Consider the following 21,272-nt stretch of genomic DNA (forward strand, 5'->3'; position numbering starts at 1 on the left):
AATCCACAAGTGTCATTCAAACTTTGTTTTTTTTTTTTTTTTTTTTTTTTTTTTTTTTTTTTTTTTTTTTTTTTTTTTTTTTTTTTTGCCTTAAGGTGGAATTCCGAAATGTGTGGAATGTTCTTTGTTCAGGGGGGGTGGAACGCAGCTTCACACCCCGAGCTTCAGTGCTGCTGCTGCTCTGCGATTTCACAGGCACTGAAAAGCGGGGGTGTAGGGATTTTATTTTCATTTGGGGCTGGGGTTTCTCTGGGGCAGAGCAGCTGTGCAGAGGGGAGGAGGGAACAGCGCTCCTTGTCCGACTTTGTGCATCTTGTGACTTTGAAATCTGTACCAGCGGGCTCTGTTTGTACTGTGAATAAACAAGGCTGCAAATGGAAAAAAAAAAAAACAACCAACCAAACAAAAAAAACACAAAAAATGAGGAAACAATTCTCATCTTCTTTTGGCTTAAGTTAAAGATTTGTTTTTCTGTCTTTAAATGGTGATGCAATGAAGAGTATTTTTTATTTTTATTTTCTAAGATATTGGAATAAATGCCTAGAACCGTTGCCGTTTGGTTTCATACGTTCCTTAACTGTGAATCTCTTCTCAGCTGTCGTTCTAGCTCATCATTTTTGTAGCCCCCTGTTATTATTTCTCTCATGATTTCCCAACAGCAATTACTTGGCAGCTTTGTTTTGTTAAAAACATAAACTAGAACCAGCCTGTTTGGGTTTTTTTTTGTTTACTTATTTCAGGTATTGTGGCAAACATCTGTGTATCCAAATAAAGTCAGGTATTTCCAGTGCAAAACAAAGAATGCTTTGCAATTGTCACTGCTTGTTGGCCAAAGAAATGAGAAGAGTTGACCATTGCTGTCATTGTGTACATTGTATCAATGTGTTCTGCTTTATTCTTTGGTTTCTGTATTTTTTCTGTATTTTTTTTCCTGTATTTTCCTGCATTTCGTGGACTTTCATCCCCTCTGTCCTTGGCTGGGCCACCCAGAGTAGCACGATTGTAACAACGCTTCAGAATGTGTGTTTTTAAAAAAAAAAAAAGACAAAAACAAACAACAAAAAAAAATTGTACGTGCCTTATAATTTTCCACCTGGATCAGCTACACTGTATTTCGCATAAAAAGCTTTATCTTCAAGGTGTTCAGTACCTGACAAACAGAGTGCTGGGGTTGGAGTGAGCTCTGTGTCACTGCTTTAGGAAACACTGAGGAGCTGCAGTGACTCAGACCTTATCTCGACGCAGTTTTGGCATTGTGAGCCTGATTTCAAGACTTCTATTCAAATCAGGCAAGCAAGAGGGGGAAAAGAAATGAGATGAGACTGTTATTTTGGGTTCAGTTCACTGCCATAAATCCTGGGAGGGTGGTACAATTGACATGGGCTGTGTTTCACAGACGAGGTAACGATGATAAATAAATAAACCAAGTGGACTTGATGCCATTAAGTCTGCCACAAACTGGTTCTGTGCCACTGACATCTAGTGGAACCTGATGGACACTGTCTCAGAGCAATATCAGACCTTTAAAAATATTTATTTATTTATTTATTTACTTTCAACGACTGTCATTCTTTCTACAAGAAGCTGTTTTAGAAAATTTTGTATTGTTGTTATTTAGGTTGACCTGAGTATTTAGGCCTTTAGTATTTTACAGAAAGGCTGACTGTATAATTACACAAATTATACACGAATGAGAAGTCTTTAATGTGTTTTCTGGTCTCTCTGTGCTTATGTTTTCTCAGTTTTCTGTTTTGAATGTCAGCATCTCCATGTGATACTTCATTTGCATCCGGCATGGTTTTTAATGGGAATATGGGTTTTGTCTCCAGTGCTGTAAACCTTGGACTGTTTTGAACCATTTCTGACACTACAACCTGATGAACAACAGCCTGTTCAGCTCCAAATTGTGGAAAAAAAAAAAAAAAAAAAAGTGAGTTTTGAGGTTAGGAAGCAGTTCAGAACAGCTGGGGGGGATTTCCCTGATGCGCTTGCAGTGCTGAAGTTTGGTTTCTCCAATAAAATTCCAGTTGTTTTTTTTCCTCAGGACTGATGCCAGGAGGAATCCGTGCACGTGTGTGTGAGTTCTTGTACGCTTTCAATGTAAAGGTCCTTGGGCAGCCTTAGAAAACAATGTACAGATAGGACACCAGTGTTGCATGTGCTTAAACCTGTACTGGAATCAATGTCGCCGTGTACCTGTTTGCTTTGGAAATCTGAAGAGAATACAATATACAGAAACCTCAAAATCTACCTCATGTTTTAATGGGTTCTTTTCCACTGGTGTTCTCCCGTTACCTGAATTCTCTGAGCATTCCCTGCTGGCTGCAGGGAATGGCCAAGCCTGGCTCTCCCCACCCAATCCGCCCCTGGAAAACCCCGAGTGAGGAGCTGCTGGGGCTCTGTCATTCTTCTGTCCTTTGTTGTGACCCTGTGCTGCAGCTTGGGCTCTCCTTTGGGGTCAAACCTGCAGTGGCAAGGGCGAGGTGAGAGCTCCAGGAGATCAGACAGAAAGGGAGCTGAGACAGAACTCACTTCTCATTTTCTCATTTCTGTTATTGATGTATTTATCACTTACCATTTCCTTGTCGCGGTGCTGACAAGTGAACAACAATCACTTTGTTTTTATCTGGGCATAGTCAAATAGTGCAGAGAAATGCTATTGTGTTTAGAATTCTTTTCCAAGCTGTGCTGCATCCCATCTCTCCATTTGCTCTGTCTCAGCAATACTTTCCTTCCAAAGCAGTGGGTGTCAGCTTTAGTGTGTGCTGCATTCTGTCGGTTCAGCTGGCTGACCTGTCAGACTTTCAGCGCCCCAGTAACAGAACATTTACAGGTGCACACTGAGCTCATTTGAAATCTCTCCTTTTCTGCATCACAGAGAGGGCACAGAGCAAGGGCAGGTGACTCCCTGAAGCTAGTTTTCAATTTCTAGGAAAGGAGTTTTTTTCCAGAGGCAAATTTGGAGCAGAGCCTGGACACACCTTTGGCTCTGTCCCGTGGGCACAGCTCCAGCCGCTGACCTTGCTGCTGTTCTGCCACCCTTGGGGACAGAGCCACCCCCAGCAGAGCTCATCCTCTGCGTGCTGTCTGTCTGTGCTGCTGACCAGGCTGGTTCATCCCAGGGAAAACCAGCTGGAAAGCCCAGAGCCACGGGAACAGGGAAAATTTGCTTGTAGCACGTGCACAGAGCGGAGAATCCCACCGGGAATTCCACGGGACCGCTCTGTCGAAGGGGACAGGGAAGAAAGAGAAATTTGGCTTGGCAGAGACGTGCACAACACCCAGCCACAAAAAAGGGCAAGGAAATTCCTTATCCCGAGGAATAAACCTCTGTAGATGCCAGCAAGCTCGGGACCAGCGGGATAAGGGTGGGAATGAGCCGGGAGAGGAGCTTGGAGCAGGGCTGGGAAGGACTTGCTCTGTTTAACCACAAAATGGGAGGCTGGAAGGAGCTGTCTGGTTTTTTCCCCTCAAGTGAGGGGTGAACTGCCAGGGGAGGGGGGTGACCTAAGGGAATGCTGACTCTGGAATGACCTGTCCCCAGCTGGGGAGGGATTCAGGCTGGAAACAGAGAGGGAGCCCAAAAGGGGAGGAGAATGGGGCTGTGCTGGGGTGTCCTGTAGGAAACAGCCCGGGATTTATTCCTTATGGCACACAGCTGATCCTGGGCCACCTTCCTGTGAACTCTTCTGCCAGAGCTGTGGGCTGAGAAAAACAGGATAGAGGGACCCCAGGTGCCTTCCCTGGAGCAGCCTGGGCTGGTGGAAACTGTCCCTGCCATGGCAGGAAAGGGGAATGAGAGGGGCTTGAAGGTCCCTCCCGCCCCAGACCATTCCAGGGGTTCATGATTCTATTAAAAACTATTGGTTAGATTAATATTGAAGCACCAGACCAAGCTCTGGAGCGGAGAAAGAAAACCTGGCACATTGCACCTAAAATATGCCAAACCTAAAGCCTGGCTGCAGCATTAAAGAACTCCAGGGAAAAAAGGCAAAAGTTTCTTCAGGAAAGATAAAACTTCCACCTCTGCACAGTTCTGCATGCCCTTGTCAGCACAAAATAGGTGCAATAAAACAAATAAAATAAAACAGTGATCTGCAGCTCCTTAGAGATTAAATTCAAGGTTGCACAAGCCCCAGTATTCCTGCTAACAAGTGCCATTTAGTCCTTACCTTCAGGTTCTGTTGGTTTTTTTTTTTATTTTTTAAGAAAGAAAAAAAAAACAGCTAAAGATCATTGGGGGATTTATTCATTGTCCTTGTCTGCAAGGACACCAGAAAATTTATAGCTGTTTCTATAACATCTAAAATCTTTAGCAAAACACATGCATTTCCTTTTCCTTTTTTTTACATTATTAAATAACATATAAAGGAAATGTTCTAAAGTAAGGATGTTCCATCAGACTGGGAAAAAGTGGCTAATTAACCACAGTAAGAATCCCTGTGAAGAACTTCAGAGATTTGAAAGGCAAAACCAATATTCCTTGGAAAACCGCAGAAACAAATGTGTGGTTATGGATGATTCACTGTCCCCTAAAGGACAACAGGGCCACCTGTCAGGACACCAGTGGACTGTGCCAAATATTTCATTAGATTGCTTACTTGCACTACTGAAAACAGAAGTTTTCTCTCATTATTTGAGGTTCTTGGGTTTATTACAAGGCTCAGTTTTATCCCTGCACTGTAAATGGGGCTCAAATAAAACCTCCCACAGAAACAAGGCCTGGTTTGTCTGGGGTTTAAGTCTAAGAACTGTTGAATATTTTTGCTGTATCACTGCCTTTTTTTTTATTATTATTTTTTAATACTCAGGACACCTTCCTGACTGATCTCTTGTTCTTCCTGGATAGATGAAATTCCATATTTTCTCTCATGATATCCAATATAAACACAAGAACATTTGGATTTGTTTGCAGTTATCAGCTACAAAAGCCAAAGGCCAAGACTCGTATCTGGGCTTTACAGAAGGAAAAGGTGATTGCAGTGCAAATTAGCAGCAATACAATGTTAAAAACAAAGGAACTCAGAATGAACTCACTGGAGGATCTGTTTCCAGATTGCACTGGGAATTACACCCAATATTCAGTACAGAAATCTCGTTATCAACTTGCAATACTCCCAGGCTGTGAGTCTGAGATTTTGATGGCCTTTATTTTTATCATTGCTTTGCTGACCACATTAAAGTTTTCCACAATATTGTGCAAACATAGGGGAGGCAGAGCCATAAGAGGCTTGGTTAATGAGGAATTTTAATTTATTTTGTAGCTGCCACACAGATGAATTGAGGGTAAGATGGCAGCTTGTTTTTTTCCAGGAACTGTAGTAGCACTCTGTGTGCCAGGAATAATCAGAAAATTCTTTAGGTTGGAAAAGTCCTGTAAGATCATCCAAGAGCTGCCAAGCCCTCCATCAAACCACGTCCCCAAGCTCCCCATCTATGTGGCTTTTAAATCATTTAATAATTCTACATAATTTCAATAATAATTGATCTTGAACTTGAGCTACTTCCCAGGCTGGGCTGTGCCAGTGTTCAGGGCTGTCTGGCACAGAGGAGCAGGGGTGCTGCACCAATACCAACAAGAGCAAATGTGCACCTGATGGAATGAGCACACCCTGCAGAGGGAATGAGCAGGGAAAGGCCAGCCAGCAGCTGGGAAAGGAGCCCTGGCTGCAGGGCTGACCTTCCTGCCCCTCTCCCTGGGCTGGCCTGGCCCACAGGGGAACCTCCCCTGTCTCACCTGGGGTGACCTGGCTGCCCCTGGCCCTGGTGTGTCACAGGAGAGCTCTGAGTGGTGCTGGCAGGGCTGAACCCACCCACGGAACAAAGAGCTGCTCCTGGCCCTGCATCTGGCAGGGAGCAGCTCCCTCCCTTCCAAAGCTTCAGCCAGTGCTGATCCCCGGTCAAGATCGGACAAAAGGCTGTTTTGGGAATGTCTTTGTACTCCTGCTGACCTACCCATGGTCGCTCTGGCTGTGCTTTGCTTTCAAAGAAAGGCCAATAATTACTGGTGGCAATAATTGTGGCACTGGGCAGGCAGAAAAGCAAAATACAGAGCTTCTCCAAAGCTTCTCTAGGCCTTCCTAAACCTCCTGAAAGAAAACCCAAATAAATCACATTCCAGCAATGCCCCAGCTCCTGACTCACTGCTATCCTTATGCTTATTCCTCACTTAGGACTCCTCCTTGTGCAGTCCACAAGGAGTTTGCAGGCCAGAGAATTAACAAATCTTATTTAGCTTTCAATTTCAGTACCTCTGCCACAGTGCACTTTTGCTGCCTGAAACTTCCAGAAGCCAAAACCTGGCATCAGGCACTGCAAACACTGGCCTGGGAAGTCACATAAGCCCAACTCTCTAAGGATCATTTTCTCTTTTTTTTTTTTTTTAAGTGGGAATTCTGCTAGAAATAGCTGAAATGGATGACTTAAAATTTTTGGCTACTTAGAAGTAATTATTTAATCAATTTTGCCTGACTCCACCTGGCCATTAGACCCTGTTTTTGGAGAAGCTGTAGCAGAGCACCACACTCTCCTTTCCAGGGCTGCCTTGCTGCATGAAGCACTTCCCAGGCAGGGAAAGATGTAGTGCCTCTTTTTCTGTCCCAGCTTCCCAGATCCTGGGACAAATCTATCAAGTGAAGCTGCTTTGATCAATCCAAATTCCCTTTTTGGAAGCAATCCAGGGCAATACTCTACACTTGTCCTCCAGATCGATCAATTCTTGCTCTTTTCCTCTGCCCATGGATTAATGTCTCACTTTGTCCTTCACCAAGGGACTTTGCAGCAGCTCCTGTAGAAATGTGCTCAACGTGAGAGGAATTTGAAGCAGCTTCTTCAAATTTAGTACAAATCCAGCTCCACACCATGAGCATCCTGTTGAGAGATTATGGATATGAATGCAGCCTGAGTTTTGGAGGTTCCACATCCCTCTCTGACAAGGAAAAGCCTGCAGCAAGGGGAGGAGTTCCTGAACTGCACCCCAGTAGGAGCTGGCTTGGAATATTCAACATCCATAGGCTGCACAGGAAAAGCTCCTGGTGCAGACTGGATTGTCTCAGAAAATCACAGGTGGCTTAAAGTCTGCATTTGCAAAGCCAAACCAGCACTTGGGAATGCTCCCTGAGCTTCACTTGGTGATTTCCCCTGACTTCTGCCCCCAGTTTGGTTAATTCTTGCTATTGAAAATCTATTTAAATTAAAAATCAACAGCCAGCAGCAGACTGGACAGCCACAGGTGTCTCATGACAGAATTTCTCCACTCCATGCAGCCTTCTCCAGGAGGTGAGGTAATCCATGAGTAACACCCAGCATTAATCATCAGCACCACTGAAGAATAAAAAAAAAGGCTGTTGGAATTTTCTTCCTCAATGTTTCTGGTGGTGCATCAAGCACCAGATTCCCAGAGAAGTTCAGGGTTGGACCTCTAAAATGTGGACAGCAAGGCAGGACCTTCCTGCTGGCAGGAATGAGAGGAGCAAAGCCTTGGGAACAACCCACCCTGCCAGGAACAAGAGCAGAACAGCTTTAAAGGGATGGAAAAGTTTATTTGATGTAACCCCACATCTGTGTTTGCAAGAGCAGCCAGTGCCCTGATGCCACCAGCATTCCAGGAGCAGCCACAAACCCTGCAGCCCACTGCTGTTTTTAGCAGAAGTAACAAGCACATAAAACAAAAGAAAGCTGAGCCTGATGCTGAGATTTTTCAAAAGAAAATAAAAAAAAAATATTCCATGCAAATGGTTCAAAAAGTTTATTGAATATTTAATTTACAAAAATCATATCCCTATGAGGTGTTCTAAAATTGGATAAAATAAACTGCATATAAAACCCAACCCTAGTAATGCAAATACAACACAGATATGAGACCATGGAAAGGAGAAAGAAACAGTAATAATCATGACACACATGTGACATTCATGAAGGATTGTCCCAACCATCCAAGAACTGGTTCAACACGATGCCTTCTCCCTTGACACTCTGTACAATTCACCATTTTGTACAGGCCTTCCATATTCCATTGGTCCAAATTTACATCTGATAAGAAGTCTTTGCCTTTTCTCTTGGCTGCTACACCAGATTTGACTTTTTCCTTTTGATCAGAAGGTGGAAACAGACAGTACAGACACTGAACATGTGCACTACTGGATGCAACTTGCTATCTTTGGTAGGGACCCTAAATCTGCAGTGGTCAGCTTTCTACAGTGACAGGAATTTCAGTTTTGGCAAAAAACCCCAAAAACTAAACCAAGGTTTAATTGTGTTATTTAGTAGAACAGTACTGGCAGTTTCTCTTGAACATACAAAAAAAAAGTCTCTTGTCTGGTTTAAAAATGGAGATCATTTACATGGGTTTCAAATCCAATCATTAACATTCCTTGACTTGAAAATGGTTCCACAAAATGTCACTACTGCACAGCAGGCCCTTCCTTCCTTCCTTGTGTGAGCAGGGATGCACTGCACACAGAACACAACTGCAATCCCACCCCTCCTGCCTTTCCTCCCATTTAAAGCAATGGGAATATTCCTGCAGATCTGGATGCCAGTTTCCTTCTGAACAAGCAGGAATCTCTTTGGGTGACTTAACACTCGCACAGTAACTTTTCCAAGTTTTCCTGGGAAAAGAGGAGGGTGAAGCAAAAACAAAAGGGTGAAGGAATTTGGGACAATCAGTGCTAGAGAGTTTGCAGCCCTCCTCTGAGATAACATGAGCAGGAGGAGCAGGACCAAGAAAAAAATAATTAAAAAAGAAGAAAAAAATTAATTTAAGAGCCAAAGAAACTCCACTTTAAAGGAGAAGGAAAAAGTACCAGACTGTTTCCTTCATAACATTAATATTCCATAAATATTGGGCAGTATTTGATTAACTGCAACTGTAAAACACTTTCTTCATTTTTTTCAAGCACTATCTGGAAAAGAAAAGAAAAAATGAAAGAAAAAAGAAAAAAAAGAAAAAAAAAAAAGAAAATAAGAAAAAAACCAACTCTGCACCTCCCCAGTCCTCTCCACTTGGTGGAAATGCAAACAGCCTGCATAGCCATGACTTTCTCAGCTGCAAACGCTTCGTGGAAGACTAACTAGACTTGAACACTTGACTAAATCTGCTCACTTAGGAGTAAAACATGCAATATTACAGCAGACAGCTACCTGTCCTCCAAAAGGCTAATTTGGCAGAGAAGAAACGTTCCCAGATGAAAATAAATCCCAAGAGCCTCGGTGAAAGACAGAGCAGTTACAATATATTAGCGATTTCTGTGGCCTAAGTGTTTTAAAAAGCATCAGCAAAGTATTAAATATAAAAGCCATATGCATATACCCCCTCCATCCTCGGGAAAGCCTCGTGGTCTGTCTGTAGTGTGTGAAGTGGTGTGTGGGCTGGGGAATTAAGGCATGAGCAGCAGCAGGGGTGCCTACTGCCTGAGCTCCACGTAGTTGGCGGGGAAGAGGCCGTAGCGGCCCTTGCAGACCCCTCTCCACCAGCCGTCGTCGATCATCTCGATGTTGGTGATGATGTCGTCGGGGTCGAAGGAGATCTCGTCGTCACCCGCTGCAGGGAGAGCCCAACAGGGTCAGCACCCCCCCTGCCAAGGGCTCACAGCAGCCCCAGCCTGGGGTGGGAGAGCTCCTTGGAAATTGCCACCAGTCCCACAAACAGCACCCGGTAATCTGCAATCTGCACCCAGAAATTTGCAATCTGCGCTCTTGTTAAACCCCCAAATCCCTGACTCTTCATTTGCCACCACAAGAAACATAGAAAGGCAAAGGAAAAATCCAGATTTATCTCATGCAGAACAGAGTTTTCAAAGCCAAAGGGTGAAAAGAAGAGCTTTGCTCACCAGCTTGGTAATCGTAAAGGGCTATGGCTGTGATCCCGAGTTCATTTTCGTACTCATCATACGTGTTTTCTTCTGAAGAGAGGAGGGGAGAACAATTAAAATCTGAAGTACATTATCACCCTCAGTTCTTTTCTGTGGTGCTGCTCCTTCAGTTGCACTGCTAACCCACACAGGAAGCAGGCAACAACCCATGCTAGGTTTCAGCAGTGCTGACATTCCTTCTGCATCGACTTACTCCCTCAATCACACACAACTGAAGCATGAAAAGAAGCATTTACAAGAGACACTGAGTATGGAACTACACAAAACCAATCAGCCCTGTACTGCTTCTGTAAAATGTGACAGGACAGCTGAGCTCAAGATCACTGTGTAAGACAATAATTAATACAAGTGGTGGCATGCTGGGGGGGCAGAAAGGGGCCTGCTTAAAATTCCCAGGTTTTTGTACCAGAGCAGTTTCATCCTTCACAGCTCATTTAGTAACCAGAAGAGGTGAGAAAAAACCAGGAATTCAAAAGAACCTTACTCTTGCAGCTTCAAAAATCCGTACTCCACTCCCTCACAGGAACAGAACCCAACACTTCAATATCAAACTCCAAGAATTGTTGATTGGATTTTTTTCCTGGTGTGGCATGTTTAATCTCCAGCTCAGTGCTTTCTTCTCATGTTGAGCTACATTCCATGGGGTGAGAATGGTTACCCCTGAATTTCTTTTTGAACTGAGACCCTGGAGAGCACTGTAATTACTCCAACATCATCTCACAGAAGTTAACTAACTTCAACACCTTGCTGCAGCCATTTATTAATTTCCTAATTAAAGTTTGCTAGTGGGGAATGTAGAAAGTCTCAGTGGACTGAGAGTTCAGCAAACCAGGACAGCATGCTATCAGCACAGCTGCTCATTAAACTCTTGCACAAGGAAATAATCCCCATCCAAAGGGTTTGCTGTGAGACACAAACCTGCTTGGTAGTGGTCTGCTGCTCCTGCCACCTCATAGACAGTCTCAGGCTCGTACTCTGCCTCCCTCTGGCTCACTGCCTCCTGGTATTCCGGCTGTGCCGCTTTGTAGCCAGCCTCTGGCTCCTGGGCAGCAGGGTAGGAGGGGCTGGAGCTCTTGTAGGCTGACCCTGCCTCGTAGGAAACTGCATCCTGCAGGGAGACAGGGGAGCTCTGTCAGGGCTTTGTGAGGAGATCACAGGATCAGGATCCTTTTGATCGGGATCAAAGCCCACGTCCCAAAGGAATCCCAGCAAACCTCGTAGACCGGGCTGGAGGGCGCCTTCTGCTCCGCCACCTGCACGACAGGAGAGGGTGGTGGGGTCTGCTTCTTGGCTTTAGCTTGCTCCTACATCCAGGAGAAAGGAAAACTTCAGTGCAGTTCAGTCACTGATGAGGGGACCAAGAAACAGCCCTCCAGAACGAAGGACAGGCAATAGATCCTGCAATGAACTGTTGTGGTCACATCAGGACTGGGCTGAGCAGAGCACCAGAAATGCAGCACAGCAGAAGGAACAAAAGGGAAGAAACAAAACTCCCATGGCACATATGCATGCCTGGGTTTAAAAACAGCCCCAGAGTTGTTTGGCCCATCTGCAGAGGAACTGCAGGTGCTCAGTGTATTCATTCTGCTCATCAGCTGGCTGGGCCTCATGTCCCATTTCAGGCTGAGTTTAAAGACCCTGAAGCCCACACATGTTCTGGGTGCACAACTGATGAACTACCTTTGGGGAGAAATGGTTGTGAAGCTCTGGCAGATCTGCAAAACATCTTGCCAAGGCAAAGGACTGAACAGCTCAGACAAAAGTGGGCCCTGTACAGTGACAGTCAGGATTTCAATGGTTAGAGGAATTAAGAGATGTGGTAGAAATAAAAGCAGTACTGCTTTTGTGTTCTGTGACACCAAGAACGTGGATCTGTTCTGGCACTCAAGTGCTTCATGCTTCTCTCAAGTGCCATCCCAGCAGTGAATCACAGGGCAATTCCACAGTCATTGGAAAGCCACTCATTAGGGAGGCAGGACACAGAAATGCAAGAAATCCTGTGTTGCTAAGACGACACAAAACAGGGTTACTATTGCAACAGGTAACTTCCATTTTGCCTGTCTTTACCACAGGTGAAAAGTAAACCATGAATCCAGGGCCAAACTGTCTTGTTCATTGAAAAGGGAGGAGAGGATGTGTGCAACGGGAATCTGTGCACTCCAGTAGTTTAGGCCCATCAAGCTGTAACACCCCAGAGGACTCTCAGGAGATGGCAGTACAGGGATGTAGTGGTAGGACTCTTGCAAAAAATTCCTTGTTTCCTTTGCTTGTCACAGCTCAGAAAAAAATACACCCAACAAAGAAAGCAAAGCGTGTCTTGAGAGCAGAGCCAGCTTTGAAGACAATTCAAAGCCAGTGCTGTGCTTTATGGGAAAAGTCTGTCCTGATGCAAAACCTCCCTCACTTTTAAATCCTGTGCTAGAGATAAAAGGATAAAAAGGCACCAGCAAAGTGACTGTTAGAAGTCAAACCTAAGTTTGGGGACAAATTAAGCAGCCTCAATCCATTAATGATGGCACATGTGGCAACAGTTTGACTAATTTGTCCTAGGAAATGGCTCTGCAATCCAGATTCTAGTTCAGGATAGACAGAGTGTAATTGCCATAAAACATTTAGATTGCATGGCTCCCCTCAGGCTGGGTTTTGTTCCACAGTGAAATGCTCCATGTGAAAGAGCATCCTGCCTCTTTTTGCAAGGCAGCAGAGCACAGTGAAATCATGAGGCAGCACTGACTCAACCCAGGCATCAAAGAAGAGCTCCCTGAGCACTCTTTGCCTGTGTGACATTTGTGAAAAGCAAACCAGAACAAGGATTACCAGTAACCAGGGCTCTGGAAGGAATGCAGTCCATATGTACATTCCCATTGTGGGAGGGTGTATGCCCACATATCCTCTGGAAGTGAAGAAGTTCACTGACAGAAATAAAGTTCACTCCAGTCAGAGCCCATCCCTGCCCTTTGCACTCTCTGTGGATGCTGTGGATCACATCTCTGCCCTTCTCCTGCTCAGCTTGGGAGCAAGGGGCAGTGCCAGCAGAGCCATTTCAGTTCCCCTCAACCTCATCCCCCTCTCTCTGTGTCTGCAGAATCCCACAATTAACCATGGAGATGTTCAGGCTGTAAGAACATTAATCATCTGGTTACAGGGAAATCTAAATACCAGCTCTGGGGGAAAGAACTTCAAATGTGTCCAGGCAACAGAATCTTTGATGAAGCACAAGAAAAATCCAGCAAAATGGCTTGGATTTAACCCACACTCACAGCAAAAATACCAGCAGAAAAATAACATAATTACTGAGATAGCAAAGTAATTAAACAAAAAAAAGACAAAGCAATTAAGGCCCCTTCCAGCCCAAACCATTCCATGACCTCTTCCTCTCCCAGCTTTTCTCCAGCAGAGTAAAGAAACCCCAGGAGTGTTTGGGGAAGGTACTAAAAGTCCACGTGGAGGAAAGGCAGCATTAGAATGATGCACAGAGGATGAGCTCCCATTCAGCTCGTGACACATGTCTGCAGTGAACATATGCTCACACTGCACATCGTGGGGCCGTAAGGCAAAATAGGTGATAAGCTGAGAGAAAAGGGGGAAACAAGGAAAAATAAAAAATAAAAAAAAACCCCAATCTCTTTAGAGGAAGAGAGCCTACCAGGCAGTCTTTTGTACTCTTAAAACAAATTAATTACATCAAGCCTTAGTCTCCTGTAACACAAACTAATACAAACAAATATGCAAATTCCATAAAGCAGATAAGATACAGCTTCTGACTAAACATGTCCCAGAATTATCTTGCTTATGAATAACACAAAAACCATGAAGCTTTTACCCATACCAATGCAAAGTCAATTTTTTTTAATTCCCTAACTAACATTCAATTGACATTTGGAAGATTATCTTCTCCTGATCTCCTGGCTGTGTGTTATACCACCTCCATCTCCCAAAACACTGATCCCAAAGGAACAGCATCACCAGCTCTCACCATGGCATGAGAGCTCTTGAACATGCAGGGCATTTTGGGGACAACAGAGCTCTCCCCTCAGGAGCTCCTCTGTGCCCAAAGGGAATGTGGGACTGCCAAAAGGCAGAAGGACAGGAGGAAAAGGCCAGGCTGGAGTTAAACACAGCTGAAGCACAGGCACAAACACACACCTGGAGCTTTAAAGGCCAGCTGGAAAGAAGGAGCCTTTTCTCAAAGATTCCCTTTTCTCCCAGCATTGCACTGAAAGCAGGCTGCTCCAATGGGATTTCAATCTTACTGACCTCCAGTTTCCTCCGAGCCTCCTCCTGCTCCTGCTTCTCCCTGGCCATTCTTTGGGCTCTCTCAGCCTCCGCCTTCCTTCGGTCTTCCTGCTCCTTCTCCTTGGCCAGGTTCTCAAAGTTAGCTCGGATGCTGCTTGTTTTATTGGCAACTGTAACAGGGAAAAGAACTCAGGTCAAATCGGGGTTCTATAGAAAAGTAGCCTGGAATGAGTTTTTGCTACAAATTTCTGGTTTTCTGCCCTCTGAGTTTATAATTCAGTCAGCAAAGTCCTTCTATCCCTCTTTCTTCGTCTCCCTTCCCAGCTCAAACCTCTTGTGCATCTTATTTCTCTTCCAAAAAACCTCTGTAATGCTTCTCCCTCCTCTCCTTCATGGTACAGGCCCCACCACTACCCTACACAATTTATTCTTCCTTATTCTCATGCTTTTTATTCTCCCTTCCTTAACACTCTGATGAGCCTGGAGAGAAAGAAACAAAGTGGAACAAAGCAAAACCACCTCTAAAGGAAGGAGGGAGAATATCTGAGGTGCTAAAGAGCTGCAAATACAGCAGTTCTCTCTGGATGACCCTTACTCAGCACTACTACATCAATAATCCAGGATTTTGGTCATAATCACCTCCAAAGAAAGGATTTGGGGCCAATGCCTTACCAGCTTCTACTGGCTTGGTCTTCTGATAAGTTGATGATGGTTTCTCAATATCTTCAAAAGTTGCTGCATTCTATCAGTAAGGACAAAAAGGATACATGTAAAAACCCCCACAAATTCATGAGGACATTCACACAGCCTCAACCTGAAATATTTTACTGTGATACCATCCCTAAGGCATTTAGCAGAACATCACAACCAAATCAGGAAGGATCAAAACTTTACAAACAGAATAATCCTTTCTGCAAGTCAAGCTGGAAAGAATTAATCTTAAGGGGCAATTCTGAACACATCAAAATCCTATTAATTAAAAATAAAAAAGTTTACAAGTGACTCATCGGAGTGTAAAAACAAGGCAATAAAATTCACTGAGTAGCTGTTGCTCTTCTAATCCACATAAGCTGGCATAAGCTCTGTGTGTATAAATTTGCTTTTTAAAGGTTTAGAAAAGCATAAAACTCTGCCCTTAAGACTGGAGAAGTGTCCATAAATAGAGAGCTGAGTAATGCAGATCTAAGCAGGCTGCTCTGCCTGGTCAGAAGTCATGGCTCTTTGAAGCAACTTACCTTGTCCATCCGATCTTTCTGGACACCATACTTGCCTCCAAATCCTTTGGAATAATCTAAAAGCAGGACAAAAAAGGTCAGAGCAGGGAGTTGGGTATCCCTCCCCCCCTGCTGCCAAATGCAAACAGCCACCTCAGGTGCAAAGAGCCATTTCAGCCTCATGCAGAGCCACAGTGACAGCCACCAGAGAAAATGCAACTCAACTTTGATGCAGAGAGGACACAGAAGCCCAGGAGCCCTCAGGAACAGCAGCAAAAGACAGACAGTGGGCCACATGCATTCCCTGAATAAACACAGAGCTGAGGATTGAACAGGTATCAAGCAAGGAGTAAGGGAGGAACCCTCCTGATGCATCACTTCTGTAACACAGCCTTTGACAGCACCAATTCTGAGCCCTCTGCAGGAATCAGGGAGCCTGAGCAATTTTGCTTTGCTCAAAGGAGTCTTCAGTGACCACAGAGGTGTTTTGGTTTTGGCTTTTTTTTGACTCTTTGTGAATGGCAGGAAAATGTAACAATTTTCTCATTCCAGTGGTTTTGGTTGAGATACTCAGCTGGTGAATATTAAAGCCACTGGTGGTAACTCCTGCTCTACACACAAAAAGGGGAAATTACACAGGCCAGCTTTGGCTGCCTAAGCAACTCACCAGCAGAGAAATGGGGTGGCTGTGCTATCCCATACCAGCCCTGAGCTGCACACTCTTCCTCCCAGCTGCTGCTGCCCTCAGCACTTGTCACACTCCCAAATTCACTCCCAGTGACATTGATAAAAACAACAAACAAACCCAGACAGGAGAGGGTTTCTGCTCTCATGGGAATGTCTGAGGAGCACCAGAGCAGCACAACAGCAGCAGCAAGAGTGTGTGACTGGAAAAAGACCCCTTTGTGGTGTGTGAGCTGTAGGAATGTGCCCTTGCACTGTCCATGTTTCCTATCCATCCCTGGAATCCTTTCTCCTCTCAGCCCCAAACCACTGGCTCTCCCTGCCAGCCATTGCAGTGCTTGCACTCGGGCTCTGAAAGTCTGAATATGTGTCACTATAACACAGGAAAATGCCAGCTATCAATGAACAACCTCATTTTCTTCAGCTCTGTAGGTATTTTCAGCCAGAATAAATACACTACACTTACATTTTCCTGCTCCAGACTCCTCACTTTAAGATAATGGAAAACCAGGAATTCGTGGGCTGTACCCCAACTATTTCACAATGAATAAACAGAGCATTATAACAGCATTTGCTCACCCAAGAACAAACATTCCCTACTTCTTTCAAAGACTACAATCATTTTTAAATGATCTTGCCACAGCCCATTTCTTGTTAATGGTTATGTGCATGGTTGTTATCTGAATATTTTCCCACGAATTTACCCAGGCAAAACTTTTATTTAGTCTATAAATCTGATTTCATTAACACCATACTAACAATAATGTCATTATTCCCCTGCATGTACAGCTATAACTAATTCAGGACTTTGCAGAGCTGTTGACTAAACACTGGGTGTTTCCTGAACACAGGCTTGCTTGAGGTAATGTTTTAAGGGTAGAATAAAGAAAACAGCTGGATCATGGAAGAATAGAAGCGCAATAAAGTGTCTGCACATTCCTGGCATTGATCTACTCAGAGAACTATTTCAGACTGTGTGAGAAGTGGCTGCACTGGTAAGAAAGTAACAAGTGAAAACGGTGCCTTGTTGAGATTCATGCTTGGCTAGTTTCTCCTTGTAATCAAACCCCACAGCAGATGGGTCCTGCCTTTCTGTCTGTACACCAAATTTCCCTCCGAAACCACTCTTATAGTCTGAAAAAGCCACATGGGATACGTTAAAACCAAGGCAGGGAAACAAAGTTCAGTCAGAGACACTCAAAATAATTCTTGCAATATTTTCAATTATCAGCAATTTTGGATGGTGAAAAAAAAATACATCAAGACACTTCTGCAAAAGTAAATTGAAAAAAGTCTCAACTTGAGATGATTTATCAGATATAAGAACACCATTCTGAAGTCACAGAAAAAAAGCACTTCCCAACATTTTTCATCCATACTGCAGAATGCACTTGCATTTGATCAAAGGTATGAACACAGGTACACAGGTAATTTGTTCATCCAAACAAAACAACAACAAATACAAGAGAATAAACAAAATAAACACCAAAACAGTACAAGAGAATCAAATGAGCTTCCCTCATCAGCATGGTTAACACTTGTACAGAGCTGACTTTTAAAGAGGGGTGAAGATGGGCCCCACAGAGACCACCCTCCTTAAAGGAAAGGGGAATGTTCCTGCTGCCACACAGCTTGAGGGAGAAAAGGTTTCAGCTAAAAGCTGATCATTCCCTACTGCTGCCTAGGGAGCAGCCATTTACATCTATATTTATTTATATAAATATATATGTATACTATAAAATGAGGGATGGCACAGCAAAAAGTTATTCAGGTAATCCTCTCAAAACAAGTCTGTTTGAGCACCCAACAGAACAATATTAATGTCATTACTTAAAAAATATTAATTTCTTTAAGTCAAGAGCAGTGACAGGCAGAAGGCTGAGGAGCAATAGCTGCATTTTACAGGAAGTTCTGTTTTTACTGTGAACCAAGTATTTCACAGGACAAGGTACCTCACAGGCCACAAAAAAGATCAGCATTTGATTTTAGACTCTTCCTGCATGAAAAGAGGGATATACACAACAGAATTCAGAAGGGAAAATTTATTTGTAGAAAGTACAAAGGAATTCCTAACCTGTGGTTTGCACAGCTCAACTGAAAAAATGAAAATAATCCAGCATACTTGCAGGCCCATAAAGGGAAAATTTAGTCCTGAGCCTGGACTTTGAGGGGCTGGGTGTCAGCTGTGCCAAAGCTGCTCTGCAGCCACCCAACAACAGCAAAACCTGACACAGGAAAGGAGCCCCATGTCAGCTCCTGGGGGGCTGTGCCCAAAGACACCAGGGCAGGGCTCACACAGGCAACAGGAGGTCAAAATGTGGGCAGGCAGAGAGAACAGCAAGCAGCTGAGAGCTCAGGTACCTTTCTGGGACTCGTGCAGCTGCACCTTCTCCTGGTGGTCCCAGCCAAGGGCACACTTGTCTTGTCTGTCTGTCTGCACGCCAAACTTGCCTCCAAAGCCCTTTACATAATCTGTGAAGTTTTCAGAAAACATTATTGCAATTCGTAGCTGTAAACCGCATTTAATAAAAAAAACCAGGAATATGTTAGGGGATAAGCTGCCCTGTTAATAATGCATTCACCTTTCTAAGGGGATCCAAAATCTGCACACACATGGGGTAAACACACATTTACCACAAAAAAAAAACCCAAACAAACTAAAAACTCCCACCCAAAAAAAACCCCAAAGTATTTTTCCCAGGTTTAAAAGGATCAGAGCTATTATTTTTAAAGAGGATGATAAAAACCTTTCTGTGATTCATGTTTTTCCGTTTTGCCTTGATATTCAAAGCCAACAGCACTTTTATCCACTTTGTCCTTGTCGACACCGTATTTACCTCCAAAGCCCTTGGAATAATCTAGAGATAAGAGGGAAGAGTTTTGTTTGTAAGTGTTCAGCAACATCATCACCTTGCAAAACTGTGATAATCAGGGCTGCTAGCACTGCACTGTGTTTTAAAAGAAGCACTGACACCCACAGCTAAACTTGACTTCAGACACTGAAGTCAGAAATCCTTCAGAACACGTTCTCCAGGATGGAAAATAAAACAGCATTTTGCTGGGCAACACTAGCAGTTCAGCTGCCTGACTCCTTGGTAAAATTCTGAAGACACTTATGGGCAAGTGGACTTCAAAACCCACGTCAGCAACAGCCTGGATGCTTTTAAACACCCCCTGCTCCTTGTCAGCATTTCTAGAGTTCAAACATTTCTTTGGGACAAACAGAAAACAGATGGCAAAAGTGTCACCATTTTTCCATAAAATGGTCAATTTTTGATTAGATATGCCTGGAAACTTGAGCAGCAACACAATATTAACTCTAAACACTGTTAAGTGTTCTAATCCACAAGCAGCTGATTCTTTTAGAAGCACTTCTCTGTGGTGGTTAAGCTGCTCACAGTCTGACTACTTTGATTTATAGCTTTTCAGAAGGAGCTGTAAAAACCTCCAGACAAACCTGTGTGCCCTGGACCATCCCTTAAAACCAGGCAGATTTTTTTGACCTTTTTTCCCCCCAGAAGTTGAGGTTTTCAGCAACATAAATTTTACCCAGCATTACCTTTCAGCAGGTTAGGAGTGCAAGAGGTGTAAAACATGAGTATTTTACAACATAGGCTATGGGCAGTGCCTACAGCACGAGGCAAGGAGCCTGCTAACACATGTTATTATTCACTATTCACCCTTCTGGGAGTCGTGTTTCTCAGTTTTCCCCTGGTAATCAAACCCCACTGCACTCTTGTCCACTCTGTCAGCCTGTACTCCGTATTTTCCACCAAAACCACTTGAGTAGTCTGCATTGAGAGTAAAGCACAATAAAAACAGCATGAAAGCAACTTGCCATGGATACAGCATAGCCTAGCAATTGAGGGGAAAAACAAGTTATTTCAGAACTCAAGTATTATGAAGGCTTTAGCACATAAAATTCAGTTTAATTTTAAACACAAGATAAGCAACAGTCCTACAGCTTATGATGGTTCCCTTTAAATTTTTTCCCTATTTCCAACAGGGTGCAATACAGCAAAGAGCAACTCTCAGTCTTCCTGACATGCCCCTGAACCTCACTTCTGAAAGAAAAATTAGACTCCTGACTCCACTATTTCTGCATCTTAAAACCTCATCAACTCATGAAACTGCTAGGAAGTTCACTTTTCCTCCTCTGTTCCACCAAACCCACCATTTGATTCATTTGGAATGTCATGCAGAGGTCTCACTAAAAGAGGTACTTCCCCCACAGTGAAAGAATCTACTCTATTTTTTATAGAAGACGTGCCCACAGAGGTGACCACCTCCCCACTTTACCTTTTTGGGAGGGATGCTTCTCAGTTTTGCCCTGATATTCAAACCCAACAGCTGACTGGAAGAGAAATAAAATGACAACTGTGACAGTGTTAGGCATTAGGAGAAAAACTGCACCCACTCCAGTGGACACAGAGCAGGGTAAGTTCCTGTGTCTTTCCATACTGCTCTGACCTTCTGGATTGAGAGCATAAATACCTCTTTAACTTATGGGCCATACTCATTTCCATGGCAATTCAGTGCATGTGTTCATGGCCAGGGTTTTGCCCTCCCTTGCCAAGGCAAATTGTACCAGCAGCACACTCCAGCCTGGCCTTGCCAGGTCCAGCAATTCAGTATGACAGAAATCCAGCATTTCCATGCAGGGATTGTTACACAGTCTTGGAACAAGATATCCTGGCCAGTAGCTCATGTTGTAGTACAGAACAAACCATCCCCAAACATTCTACAGTGTTCACACTGACCTTGTCAAAGAACACAAAAAAATAGTATTTTAACATCTCTTTTCATCTGTCTTTTCAATTCATCTCAACTTCCCATGAGGGCTTTTTTCTACTCTGCTTTAAACAGTAACTTATCTCCCTAACAGTCAGCGTTAGCTTCTGCTAAACTTCAAAAAGAGCAGGAAGAGCAGCCCACACCAGCATCCCAAGGCACTGGAATTCTGCAGTTTTATGTACAAAAGGAAAAAAAATCAACCACCGTGGGTGGCTGCAGGAGGAGATGAAATCACTCACCTGGTCAACTCTGTCGGTTTGTACTCCAAACTTGCCACCAAACCCTTTCACTGAATCCACTTGGGAGCAATGCTTAGAGAGTTTGGATTGGTATTCATGTCCAACAGCTGACTGGAAGAAATTAGTGAAGTTCAGAGAGAGCAGTTCTACCCAGTCCTGTGTGTCAGACAAAACACTGCACCAAGCAACTGGAGGGTGAGTTTTGTTACCGGCATGCATCACTGCCACTTCTC

The 21,272-nt window shown here is 43.9% G+C and overlaps 1 protein-coding gene across 4 annotated transcripts in view; it reads right to left on the reverse strand.

Annotated features, from left to right (window-relative positions):
* Positions 1–7,723: 7,723 nt before the first annotated feature.
* CTTN (cortactin) overlaps positions 7,724–21,272 on the reverse strand; it is a 17,816-nt gene continuing 4,267 nt past the window's right edge. The window contains exons 4-16 of one of the 4 annotated variants that reach the window (XM_005426109.3): positions 21,040–21,150; positions 20,306–20,360; positions 19,687–19,797; positions 18,754–18,864; positions 18,368–18,478; positions 17,030–17,140; positions 15,344–15,399; positions 14,781–14,850; positions 14,130–14,278; positions 11,087–11,176; positions 10,791–10,980; positions 9,831–9,902; positions 7,724–9,541 (exon numbers count right to left, since the gene is read on the reverse strand). In XM_005426109.3, the coding sequence (XP_005426166.1) occupies positions 9,405–9,541; positions 9,831–9,902; positions 10,791–10,980; positions 11,087–11,176; positions 14,130–14,278; positions 14,781–14,850; positions 15,344–15,399; positions 17,030–17,140; positions 18,368–18,478; positions 18,754–18,864; positions 19,687–19,797; positions 20,306–20,360; positions 21,040–21,150 (1,374 nt within the window). In that variant the 3' untranslated portion in view covers positions 7,724–9,404. The remainder of the gene's footprint in view (positions 9,542–9,830; positions 9,903–10,790; positions 10,981–11,086; positions 11,177–14,129; positions 14,279–14,780; positions 14,851–15,343; positions 15,400–17,029; positions 17,141–18,367; positions 18,479–18,753; positions 18,865–19,686; positions 19,798–20,305; positions 20,361–21,039; positions 21,151–21,272) is intronic. The other 3 variants (XM_031061171.1, XM_031061170.1, XM_031061172.1) reach the window with 3 other exon arrangements.

This window comes from Geospiza fortis, unplaced genomic scaffold (genome assembly GCF_000277835.1).
Source record: "Geospiza fortis unplaced genomic scaffold, GeoFor_1.0 scaffold590, whole genome shotgun sequence".
Lineage (NCBI taxonomy): Eukaryota > Metazoa > Chordata > Aves > Passeriformes > Thraupidae > Geospiza > Geospiza fortis.